At 39.5% G+C, this 27617-nt stretch overlaps 1 protein-coding gene across 1 annotated transcript in view; it reads right to left on the reverse strand.

Moving 5' to 3' along the window:
• Positions 1 to 27617, reverse strand: part of EYS (eyes shut homolog) — an 871402-nt gene that overhangs the window by 34359 nt on the left and 809426 nt on the right. Inside the window, exons 42-45 of the mRNA XM_027787807.2 lie at positions 16780 to 16962; positions 9342 to 9508; positions 9016 to 9160; positions 1224 to 1398 (exon numbers count right to left, since the gene is read on the reverse strand). Coding sequence (XP_027643608.2) covers positions 1224 to 1398; positions 9016 to 9160; positions 9342 to 9508; positions 16780 to 16962 — 670 coding nt within the window. The remainder of the gene's footprint in view (positions 1 to 1223; positions 1399 to 9015; positions 9161 to 9341; positions 9509 to 16779; positions 16963 to 27617) is intronic.

The following is a 27617-nucleotide window of genomic DNA, read 5'->3' on the forward strand; positions in this document are numbered from 1 at the left end:
GTCAATGTCTTCAGATGTTTTAAATCAGCGCTTTTCGCTTTTTAAAAAAAAAAATGCAAATACATGTAATGAATGAATACATGTGGAAGCACATGAGGGGAAGAAAGTATAATTAATCTTGGCAGATACTTTTAAAATGTGAAGTGCTCCTCAGCAACTCCTCAGCAAAGGTTTTCCAGCTGAGTTACGAAGTGTTTAACAGCAAGATTTATTATAATAGCAGTGCTGACACACAACAGCAATTTGGAAATGCAAATATACTTCCTTCTTGTATGCCTTATAGCCTGGACACTAAGATCCACCCACACTTAGCGATGAAGCACGAATGACCATAGACTTGTCTTCTGAGCCAGCTGTCCTTGCCATCACTTATTATCCCGTAGGTCAGCCAGGTGAACAGTTTATATGATGAACTGACATAATTCAAACAATTTTAACATGAGATCCTTACTAACACCTTGTTCTAATTGAAATGGATTAAGAAGATCTCCCACCAGCCAGCAGATCTGGAGAGGCAATGTAAATGAACGCTTGAGAATGGCATGAAATGCGACCAGAGTAGGTGCACTTGAGAGTCAGGAAAGCATCCACAGAAATCACAACTGGAGACACAGAGAACTGTGTGTATTAGGGAGAGACTGAGCAGGAGAAAAGGATGCACATTTGCTAGGTAAGGAAGCTCCTAAGGGTTTAAACTGGCTTAGAACTTTCTGATGTTGGGCACTCAGTGGTTTACTCCATAAATGTGTTCTTAGGTGAAAATATTAATTTCCAGGAAACAGAAGTCACCTATTTCTGCCCCATTAGCCATGTTCGGACATTAAGAAGCCAAGCTCTCCTCTTTGCTATTTGTTGTCTGCTAGCTAGGCTTCTCACTTAGTTTTTAAGAAGTGTCTTTCTTACACATCTAGTTCTTCCCATGCATTTTGTAGCAAGTCTGGATACCAGTGACTTCAGTGGAGCAGAACCAGTCCATGGAATTTCTTTAAAAAGCTCCCCAGGAAGTGTCCTAACTTAATGTTAATAATTTAGTTTTGATTTTAGTAATGTAAGATTAAAATTATCTGTGTAACTGAATGAACCTTTCAGCAGTTTTCTTTCTTTCTAATAACATAAATAAAAGCTCCTGAAGACTTCAGTTATCAAGCCACTGAATTACCATAGTTATTAGTCTAGAGATCAGTCTATGCTCTAGTCTACAAAAAAAAAAATAATATACTTACTAAACAGTAGAGCCACTTTCTTTGCACTTCCCACCATTTCTGCATTTTATTAAACTGCATGGGGAGTCTTCACATTGTCCAACACTGCGACCAGAATTAGGGTGACCTTCTGGAGTGCCTGGTGGTTTAAACTCCTGACTCATGCTGGTGCGAACTTGAACATCAAAAATGCAACCTCAAAAGTAGAAAGAAAAAACAAATGACATTTAAAACAGATACAGGAGTCAAACCAACCAACCAAACAAACAAGGGCAGTGTCAAACCTCAATGAATGGGTTCCACCACAATGTCTTCAGTGGATGGGCAATCGTATCATCTACATCAGCTAAAGGTATGCTGTCTATTTTCTGTTCAGGCAAATGAGTGGGTGATTTTAAGTTCATTCATTTAATAATAGGTAAAATAACAAAAACAATTTCTCAAGGAATAGAATACAAAGTCAGTGACAGAGGAGTGACTAAGTGCAGTTTTGTGTTTACACACACATAATCTTACAGGAATGCACCTATATCAGATAAAAGCAGTCAAAAAAACCCCTACAAAAAAACAACCTAGAAAAAAAGAACAGACACCAAGAAGTCTGTTTAATGTAAAATTTGTAAGAATCCAGAGTTCACTGACTAATATAATGCAGGCAGGGAATGTGGGCTTGGATTTCCTTAGGCTGAAAAGGACCCTTTCAGGGAAAGACCCAGATTCTCCCCTTCCTAAGTGAATGCTTCAGTCCCTGGTACACACAGATCATGTCACACATGACCACATTTTAAAGTAGATGTATGATGCTCTTTTAGGCCCTTAATGTCAGAAAATAATTCAAAAATTTAATGTATACTAATAAAGGTAAACACTTCTAGAGTCTGTTACTTGGTCCTGTGGGCAAGTGACCTGGTGTAGTCATGATTTTATTATCAAACTTTTATTACTTTCCAGTAACAGTACAGCTGCATCCAGATTACTGATGGGAAACGGTCCCTAGTTTATGTTAAGTCCTTAAATACAGAAAAGAATTGTTTGGAAAAATGATAGTTGTCACAGACCAAATATATTTCAGGGACTATTGTAAGAATTTATTTATAGAGATGATTGAGTGCCAGTGCCTGGATCTATGCCGTGACATTCTTTTAATTTGCTAAGACGTTGGTATCCCAAGTGAAGAGAGGAGCCAAAGCTTCAGAGTGAAGCAGAGATATTCCCTACTTGCTACCTCCAAGCTACTCTTATTTAGCCTGTGGGCTTTCTGGGGATTGCCCCTTTGGAGAGTCTGTTCTTTCTAGTGACTGCACACAATAGTTAATCTTATGCATCTAATTTAATTCATCAGTATTTCTTAATCACATTTCCAGATCCACATGCTTATTTATGTACTGCAAAGCTGAAGATTGTGCCATATAGCGTATCTTTTTTGATCAAACCCTAAGTAACTTTTCAAAATATACCTGAACATCCAAGTGATTTAAAATCACATTTAAAGGTAGCCTTAAGCACTTTTGAAATGTCATCCAGATCTATACATAAATATATACAATTTTAAAGCAGAAAACAGGTTTTAAACCACTTTATTTAAACCAGTACAATAAATAAAGTATCTGGAAATGCTCATACCTTTCCAAACCTGATTTATACAATTTAGCTGAGATATGGTGAATACCTGTAATGCTTGAAATCATGAGAACAGTAGGTATTCAGTAGTGAATGCCAGGGGCTCTCTCCTTAATATTAAAGGCAAGAAAAGGCTATGTTATGAAAGCTGCAAGCAGTCATCACACTGTTTTTAAAAAAATCACTTAATATGAGTTTTGCATGATTCACTGAAATCACAGGAGAAAAAACCTTCCATCTGAAAGACACAATGAATGTCCAATTGTGAATTTTTGTTACGGTCATGTAATTTATTTTGAACAAAATGTAAGTAATATTTATAGCAAGATAACTATTTTACCTACAGTTAGAAAAATTATAGTAAAAGTAGTTTTCATAGACAGGTTTTTCCATATTATACATTTTGTAGTTCTGTTTATATTGACATAAAACTGGTAAGTCAAAAACTCATATTAAGCAATTTAAAGATAATCTAGTTTGATGATTATTTGCAATCTTCATATTAATGCTTCTTTGCTTTTAACAGAGTTGGATTTAGGCCAATGTATGCTCGATAAATCCTAACTAACATTTCATCTGTTTATCAGTAGCAGATAAAGCATGTTCTGTTCTCCTGAGTCTTGCTGGAGTGCTAAAAAAAGCAGCTCAGAGCTCTGTGTAAATAATGGAAAGCACAGTGAGTACCCAAGAATTGGTAAGGTCGTCATGGAAAATAAACTCACATTTGTGTTGATGACTAGTTTAACAGCACCAGTAGAACATCTAGGTTAGCAACAGTTCTTGAGCACTTGTAAACAAAGCATATAGTAAGTACAAGAGTATTTTGGCCCAGATTGATGAGTTCCACTGATTTTTTCATTTAATTTTCTTATTTCTTCTAATTCTTAGTTAGTGGGATGCAGGTGAAGGACTCAGAACAGCAATTTGAGCCTGTTGTAGCAAGTACTATACAACCTTCTGCAGAGGGATCGGCTGATGAATGCGCCTTCTTTCTGACCTGAATTCCCTTTGCTCTGCCAGTTCTGGGCCTCTTAAGGAAAGGCTGCCAACTGTTCTGAATAGTGGAGAGGTTTTGACACAGCCAAGTGTGCAAGAGGAACTCAAACAAGTTTCTGAATTTGTGAGTTAACTTGGTTTGATCCTGAAAATCAGTTTGATGTAAGCTGAAATCAGATGTAACAAGAGCGTGCATTTACAGAGGATATAGTACCTTCTTGTTGGTAATCTTTTCTCTAGCGACTCGTTAGACCACACTTAGAGCTTTCTGTCAATGACTTTTTCTTACTCTCAATCTGATTTATAGCTTTCACCCCAGTCAAGCAAAGTTCACATACCACCAAAGAGCCACCAAGAATGGATTAAGGAAACTGCAGAGATTATGATAAAAAATATCACTTCATTACTCAGCTTTATTTTTTTTTCCTGATATATCCTTATTATACAAAGAATTTTTTCCAAAATTTCCCACTATTCTCCCTTACCTGCTTGTTAGCACTTGGTACTAATACGACTGAAAAATACAAAAGCAGGCAAGAGTATTGACAGAAATAAATACACAGATAAACTGTGGTCTACCTGAATGCGGAACTGAATTTAAACATTTCTAAAATGCTGCCTCTCCTAAAGTGCTTTCCTTTTCCCTTGTTTTGATTGACTGCTGTGAGTAGTGGGGTGTTTGTCTAAAAGAGATGGTTCCCACAATGACTACCCAGTGCTGCTCTGAGCTCTGACGCAAACACCCAGAGGTGGTATGATATGAGTCATATCAAATTGTGATGCAAGAGGCAACGCTGATTAAAAATGACTTCAGAAGTCACTTTCCTTCTGTGACATCTGTGATGCAGGAACATAAAGAAAAGTAGTCTTTGCCCAGGCAAGCTTGCAATGTATTCTATCTTGTTATGAACATAAACTTAGATCACAAGGCTATATTTGTGTCTATTTGGAATGCATCTGAGTTCTGGGTTTACTTTATTTGAAAAAGTGACTGCAGTAGCTGGAATTTTATTTACTTCTTTGCAAAATGTGAAATCCTGATAGCCTTCTATAATGGAATGACTGACTGGGTAGGTGAGGGGAGAGCAGTGGATGTTGTCTACCTTGACCTCAGCAAGGCTTTTGACACTGTCTCCCATAACACCCTCATAGGTAAGCTCAGGAAGTGTCGGTGAGACGAGAGGACAGTGAGATGGATTGGGAACTGGCTGAATGGCAGAGCTCAGAGGGCTGTGATCAGCAGCACAGAGTCTAGCTGGAGTCCTGTAGCTCACGGTGTTCCCCAGGGGTCAGTACTGGGTCATGTCCTGTTCAACTTATTCTTCAGTGCCCTGGATGAAGGGGCAGAGTGTGCCCTCAGCATGTTGCTGGTGATACAGAACTGGGAGCAGTGGCTGAGACCCCAGAAGGCTGCGCTGCCATTCAGCGAGACCTGGACAAGCTGGGGAGCTGGGCGGAGAGGGACCTCATGAAGTTCAGCAAAGGCAACTGTAGGGTCCTGCCCCTGGGCAGGAATAGCCCCACGCACCAGTACAGGCTGGGGCCGGCCTGCTGGGAGGCAGCTCTGCAGAGAAGGACCTGGGAGTTCTGGTGGACAGCAAGGTGGCCATGAGCCAGCAGTGTGCCCTGGTGGCCAAGAAGGCCAGTGGGATCCTGGGGGGCATTAGGGACAGCGTGGCCAGCAGGTGGAGGGAGGTGATCCTCCCACTCTGCCCTGGTGAGGCCACATCTGGGGTGCTGTGTCCAGTGCTGGGCTCCCCAGTTCAAGAGAGACAGGGAGCTGCTGGAAAGGGCCCAGTGGAGGGCTACAAAGATGATGAGGGGACTGGAGCATCTCCCTTATGAGGAAAGGCTGAGAGAGCTGGGCCTGCTTAGCTGGGAGAAGACTGAGAGGGGATCTGATCGATGTCTACAAATAGGGTGTCAAGAGGATGGGACCAGGCTTTTATCAGTAGCGCACAGCAACCAGAGAAGGGGCAACAGGCACTAAGTGAAACACAAGAAGTTCCTTTTGAATATGAGGAAGAACCTCTTTACTTTGAGGCTGACAGAGCACTGGCACAGGCTGCCCAGAGGGGCTGTGGAGTCTCCTTCTCTGGAGACATTCAAAACCCACCTGGATGCAACTCTGTGCATCCTGCTTTAGGTGAACATGCTTTAGCATGGTTTAGATGATCTCCAGAGGTCCCTTTCAACCCTGCCCATTCTGTGATTCTGTGAGAATTATTTATGTGAAAAGGTGACTTTTTCAGCATGAAAGAGGTTCCTCAACAGTTCAGCTTTATGGTAAGAGCTTCTTTTGCCTTTTTATTCCTCCATTTAATACTATTTGCTGTCAAACAACAGATTGCTTCTATAGCCATTCTTCATCCTATTTATGAACAGGGCCACAGGAAGAATCAGTTGCTCCTCCCTCTCTGCTCTTCATTTATTTCTAGATGCAAGCCCTGGCTCTCCATCAATTGCTTCTATGGCTAGAGACTGCATCCTGCCATCATGGTAGCACACGGCATGAAATGCAAGAACTTTCCCTCTTTCCCTCCCCCTTACACCAGTTTTTTCTCTCACTGTCTCAGGAGATGTGAGGTCTGGAAATTCAGCTGCAACTTCTGGCTTTTTCCAAATAATTCTCTATCTCATTTTATGTAGGTGAGTCATAGTGTTGCATTGTGCAGACCTGAGCACGAGAGTTGGTTTTATACTCCACTTCAGATTATCCATAATGAGCAAACTGAGTCTCTTTGGCCACAAGACTTACAGCTACCTAAACCCCACATTGATTATTTAGAGCAGCTACAGTATGCTCTGCTACACACCTCAGAAAACTCTCAGAGCTTCCTTAATTACACTGTTATAGGACAATGAAGAAACCCCAGACACTTCAGTAAAATATCCTACCATGTTCCCATTCACAAAAGGCTCTAAGCCCTCAATAAGCTACAAATTCAGATGAAGCTCAAAGTTCAGATGCCTCAGAGTCCACATGAACTTGGCTGCTTCATGTGAGCTCTACCTTAACTAGTTTCTTCTGCTTCTCACAAAGTCTGAAGGAAGTTTTCTAAATTGCTCAAGGTACCATCAAACATTACTCAGCCTATTGAAAGAAACTGTAGGTGCTAATGCCCAATTTTCCTAAATTTAAATTTCCCAGTTTCCTCCCCCCACCCCACCCCCCCCGAAAATTACTTGAACAACTGCTAAAGGCATGCAGGTAAGGGAGGAAATGGTCTGAAAAAGGGTAAAAATCCTAAATGATTGCACGCTGACACTGAGGACAGTCAACCTTCAGTAGCAAAGCTGACTTCCGTGTTTCTCAATCCAATAGTGATTGCTTATAAAATGAGGGGTACACTCTGGTATTAGAAGTAAAATGCTTTTAATAAACCATGTCTTTAAAAGCAGCCAACAGCAGCTTTCCAAAGTCTGAGGATCTTAATTAAGTATGTGCTAAATAAATTTATCTTGACTGTCATTTCCAGAGTTTTTCTGTGAGGTCCCAGCTGCAGTTTGGCTGTAGTAAGAAGATTCAAACTTTCTTTTATATTGGTGGTATTGCAGTTCCCACTCTGGAGAAGGGCTATGGAGGTTTATTTCTGACCCCGAGGATCCTGAGAGCTGAAACTGGGGGTATTTCTGAGCTAGAAGAACAAATGAGATGCTGACTACATAAGAAAATGTCATAGGGAAGCGTAGCTTCCTTGAAAGTCAGTATGCTCTGGAGAACAGAAACAAGCTGATGCTGGGAACTGGAGCATGGAATCAATTAGCAAATACAGTAGACATAAAACTGTGAATGATAGGAACAAAGAGAAAACTGTCCATGTGCTACACATTTGACAAAATTTTGAGGTAGAGACTTCTTTTTAAACAGTAAGAAAAATCAAGAAATAGTATGATAACAGTACATGAACTTTGACTTTTTTGGGGGGGAAGAAGAATATTAATCCTGCATTTGTAGAAATTTGGTCATTGTAATACAGTTGCAACATGAGGAACCTGTAAAACTGGCAAAAGGTTTGTAGTTAAAGTGAAGCACCAGAGACTCCTGTTGGTCACCCCTAATATTAACATGTCTATAAAAAAAAGCCAGAAGTACTTCATAAATATTGACACTATTAAAACACTGGCATAGATGTTATGTTTTATGATAGGCCAATTTGAACCTGTTAAGAAGCTATGGAAAGTCTAACTATACAATCCATACTTTCTGAAAAGGTGGAGAGAGATGAAATGTTAATTCATATGACTTTCTGAGAGAAAAGTTGATTATAGGATAAGAAATTGATTTTGAGGAAGTCTCTGTGTAAGAAGAAAAAGTAAGGAAGCAGCTGGAAAAGAGGCAGTTACATGGTCTTAGTGGAAATCGAGTGTAGGAGTGTATGAAAATGAATTTTATTGCTATGCTTGCCTTTCTAAATGTGCCCCCAATTTTATAACTGAGAACTCAAACTTTGCTGGCTATGACAAAATGTTTTCTTTTCATTTGAAAGGCTTTCTAGTGCTTAAAACATTGGTTTTACCTCATATTGAAGTCTACCTCATAAATATTGAGCACATTACTTCTATGGAAGTAAGGAATGCAAATAAAGAAGCATCATGAACAAATTCTTTGTTTCACTGTTGATCTGGTAGGAGTGTAATTAAGATTTCCACGGAGCTTCAAATAACCAGTTTTGAGGTAGGAATTATTATCTGTTAGAAAAATAGCTCAAATACTCCTAACAGGAATTACTTAGGTCCTGTCTAGAGACCAAGATCATGATATCAGGAAAAAAAAATTGGGAATCCATCGTGATTTTTTCAGCATGTTTTCAGCATGAAAACTATTACCCAAACCAGCACTGCCAGGGACAATGATCAGAGCTATCTGGCAGAAGAACATAAACTACTTCACTGCATAGAAAGAAAGTCCTTTTGAAGCAATGCTGTAGAACAGGGACAGATAAGAAGAAATGGTATCATGGCAAATATCTATTTTTATTGGAAACTTAAAGTATTAAAAATATTTAGCGAAGACTTTCTTTGTATCATATTTCTTAGTTATCATAGTGACATAATGAAAAAGCCACAGAAAGCTCAGCCAAGGAGATCCAAGTTTGCTTTCTTGTAAGACAGAGATTTTACATCGTTATTTCATAGGCAACTGAAACAATCTAACACATACTTTAAAAGGAAATGAAAATAGTATAATCTTTACCTTGAAAGCTGTTCTTAAATCTGGATCCCTTTGGTAGGAGTTCTGGAGTATACTCACGATAGCCTCCTAAGTAAAACTGACTGAAGACATTGAGTCCAACAAGTCTCCCAGGGGAAGTGACAGTTTTATTCTTCTGATCATCCACCTTTCAATGAAACATTTTTATTTGTCACAACAAAGAATTTAACTTCTTCAGGAACTACTAATGAGAAAATCATCCAAACTTAGCAGAGAAACAAAAGTGATTTCTAAACTTCCCTTATAAAATGTAAAAAAAGAGAATTTTCATCTAAAAGCTATCCTTTCTAAAGGAAATAATTTTTTACCTTCAGCCAGCCTTTTTGGAGATATCTGCCAAGACGGATGACATGAATACTGAGTGTCAGATCAAGTGGTTTACTAATGATTGTTGCCACGCCAGAACCTAGATTGTAGCTATATACTACTCTGCCATTACGTAGGCCTAACTCCAAGAAATCATCTCCATTCAAACCTGAAAAGACAAAAATAGAGTAACTACTTATTCCAGGATTTAGTAATACTGATGCATAAAATACTCTCCAAATCCACTGAAAATATATCAGTTTAGGAAAATTTTAGCGAGGAAGGTTTTAATCTTTGTGTGTATTTTTAATATTCTCTGTTTGACTTGTAATACTATTTTCAATACTTTTGTGAATTTAAAACAGAAACTGCAGAGATTTTGAACATATTTATAGGCTTTTTGAAGAAAATTCTTTTTCACACTGGAGTAGGTTAGTGACAGCAGTCATTGCTGTTCCTTCTCTCTCCCACATGAATAAATTTTCAACTTTCTCCAAAATCTCTAAAAAAGGAAAATTGAAATTCCAGGTTGCATGGGAGAATAGCCTATGACTTAATTCTATTCCAGTATGCTTTCAGCTTTCATGGTAGGTACTTTAACAACCTCAAAACTTGAGGGTACCTGCTGCTGTGAGGTATGGGGAGCAACAGGGATATGGGCCTGAAGAAGTTCTAGCAGCTTCTGTCAAGCTCAGTAAGCTGCCCTTGACCCAAGAGTGCCTGGAGACTTTATTGCAGCTGCCCCGATTAGGGACAGTGTATTTGTTATTGAAGTTTCCCTGGTCAGAAGAGCCGTACGCTTTAATTCTCTGAAGTCTTCTTAAACTTTCAGGTTAGGAATGACTTTCAGTTCATCCATTTGCAAATTTGCAGTAAATAGTTTTATTTATTTATATTTAGAACTACATGCTATAAATGTAGTCTGTGCTTTTCAGGTACTATACTATAAAATCTCATTTGAAAGGTTTGAAGACTGACATAAAGCCTGTGAGTAAGAATTCAGTTCCTGGACCCATTTCTGGTCATCCAAGTAAACGGATTTTTACACTGGTATCTTTGAAGCAAATTCAATCCCTCTTCTCATATAGACAAGATTGGAACTATCATTAGTTAGAGAAAACATAACCAATTTGTTTCTATTTACAAACCCCACACTTTCCTTTGCACATGCTCATAGAATGGTAAAAGAACTGGGATACAAACAATGGTAAACAGGAAGAATGTTCTGTCTTGGATTAGGATGTCCTGAATTGAAATTCAAAGCCATCAATGTCTTTTTACAACTCTCCTGTGAATTCAAGCAATTCAGTGCTCAATCTCATGCCTGTAAACTGTTTTATTTGATGTTTTCTTAATAAGTTTTAATAAGGCGATCTCATTTTGTATTTCTTTTAGGGAAGGTTTCTTCCTACTAGTCCTTGCAGGGTCATATGGCAGCCCTCATTTCAAATGCGTGTCTTGATGCTCCTGCTCCAAGTACATGGGGAATTTGCTTCACTTGCGGAAGATAAAAGTGGGCTTTTCCTCACAGGAAGCAATGATACGTATCTCATCCCTGCACTGAAGTTCTGCATACTGGTGTTTCACAACCAAACCTGCCATATTCCCCTTATCTCATAGGCTGTAAATGAATATGCTGCATTAGCAATGCAGGAAGGGGGGCAGGGAACAGTACTTTGATTTTTCTCTACAGAAGTTTGATTTTTCTCTACAGTTACTACTTTGATGCAATGTGAATATATATAAAAATAAAAGCTTTTTGCAAAGAATTTGGATACAGAGCCTTGGTAGAAAACGTACAGTTGCATTCAGTTCAACAGAACACACACACTGTTCATTTTCATTACAATGATTTGTTCATTACGGAATGAAAGCCCATTGCCTTCAGTCACACTGGAACATTACAACTGAAGGGCCTCCAAACTGAAAATATAATTTTTTTTAAATGGTTACCAAAGTTTCTATTTTCAGCAGTGTCAAAATGTACTTACATGATTTGGCCTGTAAAACTAGGGGAGGCACTTTAAAGATAAAGTGTTATTTAAAATGATGTCTGAATTTTTAAAAAGCTTTCTTGGAAATGAAGTACATAAAACAAATGCAGCAGTGTCAGCATTCTACAAAATCGACCTAATGATGAAAATAATATTAATTAATAGCCTGCATAAACAGGACAGCTTTTAATTGTTTTGTTGGTTTTGATTTTTTAGTCTTACTCCTTGTCCATACCAAGAATGGAAAAGAAAACAGAATCTCAAGTATGATTCAAAGAAATAAGGCAATCTTAAATTCACATTCTTTTTGTTGATTTCTGACCCACATGTTTAGGAATTAAAAAATGGTTGATTTCTACTTATGCATTAGTCTTACAATGACATAATTTTACCGACTTAGTTTTTCTTGGACTAATATAAATGCAAATAGAATCAAATCCCAAACGTTTCAACATATTACACTTCCGAGGTCGTAGGTTAAGTGACTTAAATATCTTAACTATGCAAACCAATGGTGGTTATTTTGTAGAGTATACACTAATAGATGGATTTGGGGGAAACAAAATTCCTGCTTTTTTTGCTTTTGTATCTGTTATTAGCTCTAGAGTATTTGTTACTGAAGTTTCTCTGGTCAGAATAGTTTTAATTCTCTGAAGTCTTCTTAAACTTTCAGTTTAGAACTTACTTTTTTGAAAAGAGCAAGTAAATAGTTTCTTTACATTTAGGACTACATATGCTATCATTGGCAGGAATCCTTCAAAATAAGATTGTATTTTTTTGGGGGGGGACAAGCACAGTACCTTTTTATTACAAGAGGGCAGAAAATGAAACTTGAAATTATCTGTTTTAAATTATTTTTTACTGTCTTATATTTAAACACTGCAGCTGTTGAAAAAGCAGACCTTTATACATACCACATACACCTACATTGCAGTGTCCTGCAATACAGAACTACAGTAAACACCCTTTAAAAATAATTTGTGAGTGCAGATGTTTGATATGTATAAATAATCTCATGCTTGAGTTGCAAACAGCATACTCAGCAGCACTTTCCTCTTTTTAGATGTGTACTTTTTGAAACAACCAGTGCTTTTAATTTTGAAGACCTTCATATTCACTTGTTTTCTAAGTCCTGAAAATTATTTAATTCTAGTCAAGTGAATGATACTGGCTTTCTTTTTTCAGACTTCCTTTCTTTCTGTCTGATAATGAGGACATCAATATTTATATATATACATACCTCCCTCCTCTTCTTTCTTAAGTAAAGAACTATACTTGCAAGTTCTTGGAACGGACAGATTTGTTTATTCCAGTGTGAAAGCAATGGTAGTTAGCATGTATTCAGCCTCAATTGATTTAAAATTAAAGAAAAACCTTATTTTGGAAACAGGAGACAAAAGCTGCACACTTTTGCAGTACTGCTATCTAAATATTCACAGGGCAAGTGATACAGGTAGATTTGCTTTTGTTTTTACATTATTACTCCTAGTTATAAAGTAAGTACCGAACAACTATTTACATAAGCTTAACATATCTTACGGCCCAACTTCGCTCCTTCACTCCAGACTTCCCTTCCCCAACAACAAGCAGTGCCTGTGGGCTGGGGTCTGTGATCAGTATGTGGTGGTTTCTCTCTGCTGCTTCTTCCTCCTCACACTTTTCCTCTGCTCTGGCATGGGGCTCTCCATGGGCTGCAGTGTTGATGATCTGCTCCCCTGTGGAGGCGGCATGGGGGTCCTCCTTTTCCTCCTTTCCCTTCTCCTCCTCCTCCTCTGACCTTGTGTTCCCTCTGCTGCTTCTCACTCTTTTTTGTTCCCTCCTGTGCTCTCTCTGTTGGGGTGTTTTGCCCTTTCTGAAATACATTTTCACAGAAATGCCACCACCTTGCAAGTAACATTTACGTGCCCTGTACATGTACAGACTGTGGCAACTTTTGTCCTCGCCTGTGGGAACAGGAGATGTTTTCCAAGTATTCCAAGCCAAGTCAGGGGTCAGCCGTAGCCCCCAGGCTCAAAGAAGAGGATGTGTCCCCTGTGACCAGGGGATATTGCGAATACCGTTAGTCTGAGTGCTGTCAGAGGTTTGGTAGGAAGTGAGATACTACAACAAGGGTGACTTTTGATTGATAAGCTTTGTGAGGGAAAGAGGAAAAAGATGTTATACATCCCTGCGTTAGACAACGTTTGGCAGTACCTCACAAGAGGTTAGCTGCGACATCAGTGTCCATGGTTTAGGCAGAGATGGCGGGGGGAGGGGAATTAGGTAGGGTACTGCAAGAGAATGCTAACTGTGAGAAATGGGATGAAATGGAGAAAGGGGAACATGTAAACAGAATATTAAAGATACTTTTTTACAGCCAGATTGCAGGCTCTGAAAAACCTCACATTCCTCATGGCGAGGGCATTGTTGCTTGATACTCAGTAAATTCTTAGAACAACAGCATCTCCTCTCGCTGAGATAAGCAAAGTTCACTTGGGAAGAAATACTGCTTTCTGATAATTAAAATGAGGGTTACTCAGTCTCCTCATCCATTTTAAATAAGGGGAAAATAAATAAAACTGCTACAAAGTAATTTACCAACACCTCATTGTTTCTTAGCCTTGCCCACAGCTGGTGCTCTGCTGCCCATCCATCATTTGACATAGGGCTGCAGAAATGCATTACTACTGTACAGCAGTGTGCATGACAAAAATGATATGCAAAATAATAAAAAGCCAGGTTTCTGCCTGACAACCACATAATAAGCCCAGAATGCCAGTGTTGTGGTTAATAAAAATGACAGCAATAAGGATTTTTTTTTGTTCAGTTCAGCTAAATACAGTTGCAAGACCTACGATTTAAAATGACTTTGACATTACAGGGTACACCCTCCAGGCAGACTTTTTTGAAACAAACTTTAGTGCAATGTTTCTTTTATTTTTAAGCAATTTTTGCTATATTTTCTTTTGATTATTGTAACTGAAAAAATATTCAAGTTATTTTGCACCATCAGTGCTCTACATTTTATATTTGCATTTTTTCTATCCTGAGTAAAGACATTGGACAAATTGGTATGGTTTTGGTTGATCACATTTCCTACAATTTCTGTAGTGAGAGTTTGAAATTTAGTTCCCAAGGTTGCAGAAACATGTCTGAATGTGATGGTTCGTTCTTGTAATTGTAAAGAATGTTCTAACAATTATTTGTGTTTGTACTATAAAAGTGTTATGTATTAATGTTATAAAAAATTATTGATGGGGCCACTGGCTTCTGAAAGCTGCTTTCTGAATGACTAGATGGAAATGTTTTATGTAATGTCAAATGCATGCATCATTTCTACTTGGCTATGCAAAAAAGAAACACAATATTTACTTCACCCACAACAATAAATAATTAGTAAATGAAAGGAAAAACTGCCTGGGAGCGAAATGTGATAGCAAGAGAAAGGAAAAGCTGCCTGGGAGTGAATGTTGACTGTTGCAGGAGTAAAATGTGGCATGAGGGGTGTTAAGACCTGGAAGCAGTTAAAATAGTGTTGAACATAGTTCGGTTAACAGGGTCACCCAGACCTGACCGTATTTTGCTGAGGTCTGGAAAAAAACTTAGCAAAGTCTGATTCACACACAGAGGCAGAGCAAAGTTCTGAGTTTAAATATACTCACAGTAGTTTAATACTTATTTGTGTCAGGCTGATTTATATAATCAACTTGATCAATCAATTAAATGAGTTTGTGGATGTTTGTCCATGTACTGTGCCAGGGTCTCATGGCACACTGAAGTACAGTTGATCAGCCGAGCTGCACTAGCTAAATTTAACAAGATCTTTGCAAATGAAAAGTAACAGGCTGAATTATAGATACATTCACAGATACAATTCACAGATACATAACCTGCCAGGCTGTTCTGAGTTAACATGTTTTAGTTTGCATTGCGATAGACTAAATATCTGACTCCCGAAGTCTACCACAGGGAGAAAGGGGGAGAAGTTCCCAGAGGGTACAGGAACTTAAGTAACTTCATAGAAAACAAGACGTAAGAAAATATCAAATGTCTTAACAAAGCAAATAGAGATGTGATGCACGGCAGTTGTTTTGTGTGGTATACATGTAACAGCATAATGCCTCCCCAAAACTGATTTTTGATAAAGTAGTTTGGGACCTCAGATCTAAAAAATGCTAATAATAATTTCTCCCCTCTTTCATCTTCCTCAAGTATTAATTTTCTGATACTGTTCAGCATAAGCGTAGGGTTCCCATACGTCATGGGCCGTATCTACCAAATTCCTTATGTTTTAGATATGGTATATCACCTACTGTGGAAATAGAGATGTTACATACCTAAATCACTGTCCTGCTGTGATGGGTTTAGATCTAAAGGTACATCACCAAATCTCCCTCCTATGCTTTAACCATCCCACAGAACAGCTCCAAGCCTGAAAGTTAGCTCACGCTCCAATTGCAGAAACAATTAAGGTAAAAATAAGTAAAACATTTCCTATGATCTGTTAAGTGTAAAGTAGTTTCTAACCTGACTGCTTTAATCAGCATTAACATTTCATTCAATTTTTCTCAATTTCCATCAATATCATGGGTGCTGTGTGGACAGTAACGCTAAGCTGGACAGAACACAAGTAGTACTATTTTAACCCATTTCAATGCTGAGGCCATGCCAGCCTGCCACAGTGGGGTGCTGTGAAGAGATACCTAAATTATTGCTAAAATCTTATTACAAATATCATAAGCAGATATATATAACCGGCTTCTCAGCTATGTTAATCAGACCAAGCTGAATACTTCACTACAGACATTGCAGCACAACTTACTCATAGCTAGTTTGTGTTAACTTGCATTGAGTGATCTCAGAGGTTAGGGTCTTATTTTACATAAATAGCACAGAGTCCAATTCTGGCTGCAGGAGAGTTGGATTTCAGTATTGACAGTCCTGTGGGCCATGAAAGTGCAGCCACTGTGACAACAGCAGCAAGTCAAGGCTGCTCCTGTGACAGGTCATTTGAGGACACAGGAAGAAGAAATGGCAAGGTGGCTGTGGCACCTTGGATAGACGGATTGATTTTCCAATAAAGTAAGTATCAGTGGAAGAAGATTTGCGGCAACATCTCTCAAAACTGTATCAATCAATAACGAAATTTATGTTTATGACTGAAAAGAGAACCTTAATCTTCTGGTTTCCATTTATTTTGTTCAGAAATACGCTACCTCAAGTGTTAGATTAACTTTTGACTTTAATTACTGGAAGCAGTTATACTTCTCCTTAATGAAAAGAAGCATCTATAGAACTTGATTGCTTACCGTGTGTTTACAAAGCAATAAAGTATTAAAGAGATTATTTTCTTCCTAATGAAATTGTATCCTAAAAAGAATCAAGAAAAAGCTGTATATATTTTTATCCTACTTGGTTAATGAATATTTGAAAGCCTGTAAGGAGAGGTAATAAAAGTAAAGCTTACCTTGGCCCTTCTGTCCAGTGAAAAAAATCAGGTTATCTTGTAAAGCTGAGTAGTGGTTTGCCAACTGAAATTTCAAGTGGAATTCATAGTAGAAGGTGATATTTGGGATTGTAGAATAAGCCAGAAATGAGGTATAGCCAAAGACATCTGTGCCACTGAAACTTGGTTGACTAATATTAATAGCTAGATGGAAAAAAAAAAAATCAGTGTTAGGGCAAATTCTTTAACATATATATTTGCAAGTTCTGTTTAATAGCCTGTTGTAGAACTTAAAAGTTAATAGAAAAATACTAATAATTTGATATATTGTAATATTTTACACACATAGATATAGTTTGGCTTTCCTCTGAGTGTAATCTCTTTAGTTTTCAGCTTTTGTAAATAGGCGTATTTTACAAATGAATTATTGGCAACTAGTGCCATCTTCTGGATTCTAGTAACATTGTTACAAATAGAAGTACACTGCAAGATTTACTCAAAACTCAGACAAAAGAAAACATACAAAGAAATTCTCCTGTTAAAGGAAATGCCATCTCTGACATGCATCTACGTGAAAGTGACCACAAGGATGTGCTGAAGAGGTTAAGGAATAATAATTCTTCACAGGTAGAGAAATAATAAAAAGCAACATCACAAAAGGATGAATTTGCAGCACAGTGAATATGACCTACATGAAGTATATTGTTCATATTACTTGCTCCATTATTGGAACTGTCTGAATATTCAGGAATTGGGTATCTAAAAACGTATAATTTACAGCACTGACAAATTATTTACCCTTCCCTCCCCCCCCGTCATTTAGGTTCAATTTAATGAAAATTTCCTTTATGCTGGGCACTGACCAAGCAAAGTATGTAGGTTTTTCTAAAAATACCTTTGCCAATTACATACTCCTGCTTCCTCCAAAGCTGTGAAGGCTGCAGGTTCATTCAAACACCTACTGGTTTTGTGACACAGAATTTTATGCTGAGAAAAACCGTGGGATTAGAAAAGCAAATAAAAGCTAAATAAAATCAAATCTGTACATGTACTTGTACTGATAAACAGTCCATAGAGCACTGGTACTAAGCACCCACATGGCCCCAAAGGACTTCTTGCTGGAGCCAAGTAGCCAGGCTGCTGTAGTCAATTGTTGCAGTTGATGCTCAGAGCAGAGATAATGTAATGCTTATACTGACAGTATGATTTAGTGAAAAACAGGAGAGGAAGAATAGCTGAGTAACGCTTAATCCTGAAACACTGGGTATGGGGCTTGATTTAAAAAATTCAAGCAGCTATCTCTAACCTGAGAACCAAATGTGACTGGATCCTGCTTTACTAATGAAGGCAGTAGGAGGCACTGGAAGGGGAAGGAATATGTAGCTGCTCCATGTACAAACCAGATTGGGAAGTGCTATTAAAGAATTATAATATTCCCCAAGTAAATCTATGTTAGCCTAAGTACCTTTAAGCATCTGGCCCTAAATACTTACCATGCAGGAGACACAATCACACATAATTTTAAAAATTATACCACCATCTCCAGTTTGTGGAATTTGTTTCTATATTTGTAGCCTGGGAAACTTGCCATATTGGCACTGAAGTGTCAGACGTTGCTGGAGTATCTGCATCTGGCAAAAGGTGTAGACGTAGGCTCTCACAAACCTTTTCTAGCACAGACTTGGAATCTGCAGCAATACAGAGTGTACTGTCCCATTTATTAAGCACTACTTCACACATGTGGCACATTATGCCTTGTTCTGGGATCTTAAATGGGAGCCAGGAAATTTCCATATGAAACAGTGATTTTGTCCTAATTAGAAGAAAACTGGCAATGAGTTTGTTCTCGGCCTAGTCTGACTGAACGTAACCTCAAGTCTCAGACCTTTGTGAGTCATGTGCTGCAATGGACGAAAAATACAACTCTGCCATATTTAAACTTGCTGTTGGCTGCAGTTCATTAGTATTCCCTCAAATTACCTGACCATGCCTGAGGGAGGCTCAAGTTCTTATTGTGCTGCTCAGGAAGCTATGACAAACAGGCAGCTCCTTTAATGTGAAGTATTCTTGTTTGGTCCCCCCCCCCCCTTTGTTTGTTTTTCTTTTATTTAATGAAATACAAAATATTTAAGACACAAGAAGATTTAAAATAAAGGAGGCCTTTGTATTTATTGTCTTTTACTGCTGCCCTTTATAAGGCAAAAGGCAAATTCTATCATGTACCTCCACAGAGCCAGGTAATTTATTTCCCTGACAGAGACCACTGAAGAGTCTATTCTTGACAAGTTATTCCCAGCAGGGTAAAACACTGTATTCCCAGGATGAAGTATGCCATTGTCTCAGCTGTTTCCTTGAAGATTTCTAACTGGTGAGTTATTTTTTTGCCTTTCTATTTGCTCCTTTCAGCATTCTCTATAAAGATGGACTGAACATTGACAAAGGAAGGTCCTGCAAAGTGATCTACAACAGCGGGACCTGGACGTAGAAGGCTGCTACTCCCACTGACCAGGTACTGCACAACATACAGAATATTGTTACATATACCCATATTCTTAGATTATTAGTACACGCCAGTTTCAATTTCACTGCAATTTGGACACGTCCTGTAACAAAAGGCTCAAAGATCTCAATTTGTACTTATAACTAAAATTTAGTTAAAAAACCTAAAATATATATAACTTATATGTCATTTAAGCAAGATCAGTTTTAGCTCATGAGCTGGGGGGCAGAAAATTCAGGACTACTAAGACCAGACTCAGCTTTTCTTTATGCATTTTCTTATGTAACAAAGTGATAGATAGATTTACTGGGTGAAGGTTTTGTTGGAGTCATAATAAAACTGTGTTGATAACAGAACTGTTCCTATTCAAGGTTACTAAAAAAATATAAATCTTTAAATAACTTTACCTAAAATGAGGGACACGTGGCTAGTATTTTAAGAAGTCAGAAGTGGGAACTGGCCTTACTAAATTAAACATGTTATCCAAAATCTAGTTTCGTAAGTTCGCTGTCATAGGAAGTTGCTATCATTTGATTCCAGAGACTAGCATCACCATTTATATATGGCCTGTGATACTACATACGGTCTGGGCTACCCACAGTACTGAAAAGGTTGGTCATTGTGTCTCTAAATTGTGGTTTCGCCTATTGTTTCCTCCTGCTTTTAGGCTAAATCTAAGAATACAGGCTTGAGAGAAAAAGCTACCAGGGCAAATTGATCATGAAGTATTATAGCAATAAATTAACAGAAAATGGTACAGAAAGATAAGCGATTTTATTACAATTGTTAATACCAGTAAATATAGACAGCAATACTCAACATCTGCAGACAGGTTCTGCATGCTATATTTGGTCAACTGTCAGATGTCAACATTTTGACAACGTCAAGCAGGTTTAAAATGCTTCTTAGACACACCTCAGCGATAGCCTGAGATTGGAACATCTTAGACAGAAGTGACACGTTCTGAAGAATATTGTGTGAAGTCCTGAAGAAGGTATAATGGAGAATGTCATCTGATAAAAAGAATTTTCATAAATAATGCCCATCTTTGACTACTTGAGCATCTCCTTTCAGCTCTTTATGGTCTTTTTACCCAGTTTTGATTGCATTTTGCTGGGGCCATGAAGTACATTCAATAACTCATCCAGCACTGTAGAGGCTTAAGACATCCCTGCTGTGAGATAGGTTCCAGATATTAACAGGCACCACCAGCCAACAGTTTTTGGGATAAACAATTTATCTCAGAATTACAGCACAGTATAAATCAGTAGTACAATTACCCAAGTCAAAACAACGGTAAATCCAGTATAGCACTAATATTGGGCTAAACTTAATATCTGAGCACAGAAAGATTTATGTAACAGTGGTTATCAGGAGGCCAGCAGGAAGCAGGGCACGTCTTCCTCAGATGAGCAACTCAGACCCATCGATGGGTTTAGGGAGTTTCAAATTCCCAGATTGGACTGTCCTTTTTTATTGTTGACTTGCAGAAGCACTGCCTGCACTTGCTAACCTCCATCATACCCCACCTCTGCTCCCCTCTGTGCTGGTCCTCCCCTGTGTGTGCACGGTGCTTGGATGTTACATGAAATGGTGTGTGACCACCATATGGAGCTAGACCTGTGTAAGGCATGTGGCCACCAAATGGAGAAATACTGTTTAAGTATATTATATATAAGTATATATAATAACATATTAGGAGCCCCTCAGGCATGTTTTATGAAAACAATTATACATTACTTTGGTTTACTTATTCGCAGTTTTCTCCACAGTGTTGAAGCAGTTTCTTACACTTAGTAAAAGTCAGATGCAGTATCTAATTAACTACCCTATCCTTAGCAGGTAGGTATATGCAGTAAGTGTTTGTAAGTAGTCCTCTGCATGCTGGTCTCTGGAAAGTCCAATGTATTTGGGAATGTGAACTAATCCTGAGTCAAAGGTTTCTATTTCTGGCTAATTCAATATATCTAGCTTGACGGCTATTCCATATTTTATCTTTTTCATGACTGCTGCTTATAGATTTTATGCCACGTTTTTGATAATGTTTCTTCTCTACACTAAATACTATTTATCAAGAGATCTTTATCCAATCACATCATAAAGTTAAAGGTTATCAGTAAATGTACATCAGTATAAAACATTCAATCTTTGAGATATCTTTCATACAGTGACCTTCATTAGTTTGATTTTAATGCAGATAACTTTGCCATACTTTAACATATCTTTAACATGTTGTATTTTAAAAAATTTAAAAAAAAGCATTTTAGAATTGAAAAAATTGATAACCCTGTATGAAGGATACAGTAATTGGCAGAATTGTGTCAAGCAAGAAAACTCCACCTATTCCTTTTATTCGCTTTCTTTTCTTTATAAAGCTATGGGGCCAGAACTGCGCAGAAAATTGTATAACCTTAATAGTCTTCTTTTCCTTGAAACACAGTCCTTCAAAACATTACAAAATGTTTGGGGCTGGTTGAAATAGCAGAGGGCACAGCTAACGACACTGGGTTATCTCCCTGTTCCTGCCTAGAAACCATCTAAGCTGGTTTACACTCCTGCTTTTGCAGTGCATAGTCTGAAGTGTTAAAGAACAGATATGCATCCCAATGGGTCTGATTATAAGCCACGAAAAACCACAAAGTTAACACTGTGTCTAAATCACACACATCTCTGACAGAGTACTGAGGCCTTTTATCAACTTTCTGTCCTTGATCTTGTCCTGTGTCTCTCTGTCAGTCCTACGCCATTCATCACCGTCCTCTCTTGCATTCCCAGTATTGAACAAGTAATAAGGTATGATTTGTCCCATTGCCTCACAAACAAATAATGACAAATTATCCCATTATATAAACATATTAATATGGTTGGTTACCTACTTCGCTAACATTGTACATCATATCAGAGGTGAGCATAACAGTTAGAGGTAAAAAAAATCAACTACAGTTTGAAAAAAATCTTAACAAAGAGGAGACAATAAAGTGACAAAGGAGAAAGAGAATAATGGTTTCATTATCTTTGAGTTTTCTGTTATGAGTTAAAATTAATGTTCCTTTCAGTGTTCACTGTCAATGCATCTTGAACCACAACTTTACAATACATTGCAAAAACCAAGACAGATGAAAGGGACAGAAAGAGATGAAGACTTCAGGCTACAGAATTACAATCTGATAATCCACTTCTTTATATTATTATTGATTAACTGTGAACAGTTATCAGCTCAGTGTCTGGCTCCAGGATCAGCAGCCATATACACTGTGGGATGAGTATTATTCAGTTCTAAATGTCGGCTCACATATTTGCAAAGACAACACTGAAAAAAAAGAATGGAAATTACTGCTAAGCACTGTATTTTCTTTCCAGTCTTCTAAGCTGTGGTGGGTTGACCCTGGCTGGAGGCCAGGTGCCCACCAAAGCTGCTCTATCACTTCCCTCCTCAACTGGACAGGGGAAAGAAAATATAACAAAAGGCTCCTTGGTTGAGATAAGGACAGGGAGAGATCAGTCACCAATTACAATTATGGGGGCAAGACAGACTCCACTTGAGGAAAAAAAGTATTACCAATCAAACCAGAGTAGGGTAATGAGAAATAAAACCAAATCTTTAAACACCTTCCCCCTACCCCTCCCTGCTTCCTGGGCTTAACTTTACTCCCAAATTCTCCATCTCCTCTCTACCGATGGCGCAGGGGGACAGGGAATGGGGGTTGTGGTCAGTTCATCACACGTTGCCTCTGCTGCTTCTTCCTCCTCAGAGGAGGACTCCTCACACTCTTCCCCTGCTCCAAGCATGGGGTCCCTCTCATGGCAGACAGTCTCCATGAACTCCTCAGTGTGAGCCTTTCCCATGGGCGGCAGTTCTTCATAAACTGCTTCAGTGTGGGTCCCTTCCATGGGGTGCAGCCCTTCAGGCACACGCTGCCCCAGTGTGGGTCCCCTGTGGAGTCACAAGTCTTGCCAGCAAACCTGCTCCAGCGTGGGCTTCTCTCTCCATGGGTTCGCAGGTCCCACCAGGAGCTTGCTCCAGCATGGGGTTCCCACAGGGTCACAGCATCCTTAAGGTAGAAGGACCTACACTCACCTCGCTACAACCTCCTTTCAGGTAGCTGTAGAGAGCAATAAGGTCCCCTCTGACTCTCTTTTTCTCCAGACTAAACAACCCCGGTTCCCTCAGCCACCCCTCATAAGCCTTGTGCTCCAGACCCTTCACCAGCCTTGTGGCCCTTCTCTGGACACGCTCCAGCACCTCTACATCCCTCCTGAAATGAGGGCCCCCAAACTGAATACAGTAGTTGAGGTGCAGCCTCACCACTGCCGAGTACAGGGGGACAATCACTTCCCTTGTCCTGCTGGCCACACTGTTTTGGATACCAGCCAGGATGCTGTTGGCCTTCTTGGCCACCTGGGCACACTGCTGGCTCGTGTTCAGCTGGCTATCAATCAGGTCCCAGCTCCTTTTTCACCAGGCAGCTTTCCAATCTTCTCCAAGTCTGTAGTGTTGTGTGGGGTTGCTGTCACCCAAGTGCAGGACCCAGCATTTCTCCTTGCTGAACCTCATACACTTGGCCTTGGCCCATCAGTCCAGGCTGTCTGTCTCCCTCTGCAGAGCCTTCCTGACCTCAAGCAGATATCAACACTCTTTCCTCAGCTTGGTGTTTGCAAACTTTCTGAGGCTGTACTCAATCCCATTGTCCAGATTGCCAATAAAGATATTAATCAGAACTGGCCCCAGTACTGAGCCCTGGGGAACACCACTTGTGACCAGCTGTATGTAACTCCATTCACCACCGCTCTTCGGGCCTGGCCATCCAGCCAGCTTTTAACCCAGCACAGAGTACACCTGTCCAAGCCACAAGCAGCCAGTTTCTCCAGGAGAATGCTGTGGGAAACTGTGTCAAAGGCTTTACTGAGGTCCATGTAGACACCATACACAACCTCTTCCTCATCCACTAGGTGGGTCATCTTGTAGAAGGAGATCAGGTTTGTCAAGCAGGACCTGCCTTTCACAAACCCACGCTGGCTGGGCCTGATCTCCTGATTGTCCTGCTCATGCCATCTGATGGAGCTCAGGATGATCTCTCCATAAACTTCCCTGGCACCAAGGTCAGGCTGACAGACCTGTGGTTTCCCTGATCTTCCTGCCCTTCTTGTAGGTGAGTGTCACATGGTTAACCACTAGTCTTCTGGGACCTCCCTGGCTAGCCAGGACTTTTGATAAATGATGGCTTAGCAAGCTCTTTCACCAACTCCTTCAGTACCCTTGGGTGGAACCCATCCTGCCCTGTAGGCTTGTGCATGCCCAAGGGGTACAGCAGGTCACTAACCATTCCCTCCTGAACTGTTGGGACTTCTTCTGCTCCTCATCTCTGTCTTCGAGCTCAGGGGGCTGAGTACCCAGAGGGTAACTGGTGTTACTACTAAAGACCGAGGCAAAGTCAGCCCTGAGTACCTCAGCCTTTTCCTCAGCCTTTCTGGCAATGTTCCCTGCTGCATCCTATAAAGGATGGAGATTCTTCTTGGTCCTCCTTCTGTTTCTAAAGTGTTTGTAAAAGCATTTTTTGTTATGTTTTATGTCAGTAGCCAGCCCGAGTTCTTGCTGGGCTTTTGCCTCTCCAGTCTTCACCCTGCATAACCTCACCACATCGTTATAGTCCTCCTGAGTTGCCTGCCCCTTCTTCCAGAGGTAGTAAACTCCTTTTTTGCCCTGAGTTCCAGCCAAAGCTCTTTGCTCAGCTGTTTTTAAAGCTGTTTTTTCTAATAGGCAACCCACTTTCCTCACTAGAAATTGTGGAAAGTGCAAGGAGGAAAAGATAAGTGGTGCTGGAGCTGCAGGGTGGTGCGTTGCCAGCTGAGGATTCAAGGTAGAAGACTCCTGACATCTGGAAGATTATTGTATGAGGAGTTAGTGATCCATGTAACGGGTAATTCAGGTGTATTCCTTCCCCTCCCCATCCCAGTAAATACTTAGGTATTCCTTTTATTTGTCTTGTGGCATCAGTAGTCATGGAGATCATGGGCCCTATTACCTTAACTTTTTTCTGTAATCATATGGACTAGTAACTCGCACTTCTGATTGGAAGCTAAGATTTGAAATAATAAAAGTGATTTCACTGCTCAAGGATGAAAATATGAATCTGAAAAACTGATAATATGGCACTGACATTAATAGTGTGTGAGTGCGTCTCACAATATTTATGACATTCCTCACATTGGAGGAGAGGGGGAGATTAAGGCCCAGCTATAACCAAATGACTCAGAAAATAAATTCTCTTGAACAGGAAGCATAGCAACTCTGATCAGCATTCCCCAAAGTCTCTTACCACTGACCAGAAACATGCAATGCAGTATTTTTTTTTATTTGAGGAAATTCCCTTTGGGCATCTGCTGTCACTGAACTGCACAATTTAGTTTGCAGATCCAAACAGCTCTGAAGGTGACATTGTGTGCAAGCATAGCTGCACAGAAGCAATTCACTTGCAGGATGATTTTCACTCTACAGAGCTTGGAGCAAGTGACTATCCCCCACTCCAGCTCTTTGAAATGAACTTTATACATAGAGGGAATACATCTTACAGAAAACCTGCTGGAATCCTTTAGACTGTGAAGCATTACCATAAATGTTGCTCAGAAATGTTGCAAGGAACACAGTTACAGATTGCTGTGAATGCACCCTGTGGATGGCCCTTTTTGGTGTGTGTTTCTTAAATACAATGTCACAGTTAGGACTCTGTTCTATGTCCTCACATGTGTACATATGTGAAACACTGAAACTAAAACAATGAAGTTTGCTCTAAAACACTGCACTTGACACAATTACTCATCTTAGCAATGCACATTCCTTTGAAATGCTTCTCTTAAATTTTCCTTTGTGCTTACAAAGCCCTTGCCTTTGATTTCTGGCTTAATAAAATGCTTCATATTATGACCAACAGCTTCCCAGAAGGGCCCAGTTTCTTGTGTAACACGTAATTAACGACAACATCAAGTGTTAAGAAGTCCAGGTGTTCATTTACATCCCAAGTGAATGAACTATTTCTGCTTCATTTATATCTAGCAGGCCAACACAACTCCACAGTACAATGATACCCTGATATTTCCTCTTTAACACTTCTGTCTTATACATAAAAAATCCTTAAAGCCACATATCTGTCTGAGCTCAAGCTTTCTCTGGGTTGAGCAAGCACCACAGATTTTCATTGAAGTCTTAGATCCTATGAAACGACAAATGTCCCTGGATGACAGGCAGTTCTAGTGCTAACCTAATCCTTACTTGTTTCTATATTGAGTTGTTGATATGTCTTCCTGACCAACTTTTAAAAGTAGAAAAATCAAACATATAGGAAGTATTGTAAAAAGCATTTTACAGAAAACAAAAGTTCATAGCGCTGTTGGAGAATATGTATTCATTTGGTATGAAATGCAGCTATTTGTAAACACTTTTGTTCACCAGTGTGATCCTAAATACTGGAGGGGATTTACAATCTGCAAGAAACAGAATGCAAACAACTTGTTACTAAATTACATGTGAAAGGGGATTTATCAGACTAGGGCTTGAATTTTGGCTGCTTTCACACCAAACTACTGAAAAGCCAGAGCTCAATAACTGGACTTAGTTTAAATGATATAGATCCCTTTATGTACAGGTTAAAAAAACAAAGTCACTTGGGAGATTGAGTTCAGCTACCTATGTAGGCATAGTTTCTGTTCCAAATTGCTACATATTGACCATGGGCATTGCTATGTATTTCCTGTTTTCTATTTTAGTAACTGACTAAATTCTTGTTTCAGGCAACTCCACCCCCCTGAGTTGAAAGTCATGAGGGCGTTTAACCCCTCAGATCCACAGTATTTTGTTCTGTGATAAATGTTCACTCGCACACCCACAAAGCAGCACAGAGAGCGAGAGAATGGCAGGTGGGGGAACTCAATTAATACCTGCTACAACTACTCCTAGCCCTGTTCCAGGAGCCATCAGCCCACCACAGGCCCATCTCCATAATCCCAGAGGAGCACAGAGGCCAAAGTCAGGGGGGAACCCAAATGAAGGATTCAGAGGAAGGGACACCCTGTCAGGGCCTTCCCAGGGCTGACCCAGGAGACCCTCAACCCTAGTGTCCAGGTGTGACACCCAGCACAATGAGTCACTGCTGGAGCAGTCGGTGTTTTGGACAGAGGGGTGTAACTGCCAGAGGGTATGGGACACATTATGGGATGCAAGTGAAGAATATTTTTGAATAGCACAGGACTTAGGGATGTTTAAGGGAAGAACCAAAGGTGGGGAAAAGGAGGGAATTAGGTGATTTGGGGAGGAACAAGTGCTGGAAAAATAGAAGGATACAGGGACAAAAAGGACAAGTCACGT

This window comes from Falco peregrinus, chromosome 7 (assembly GCF_023634155.1).
Source record: "Falco peregrinus isolate bFalPer1 chromosome 7, bFalPer1.pri, whole genome shotgun sequence".
Taxonomy (NCBI): domain Eukaryota; kingdom Metazoa; phylum Chordata; class Aves; order Falconiformes; family Falconidae; genus Falco; species Falco peregrinus.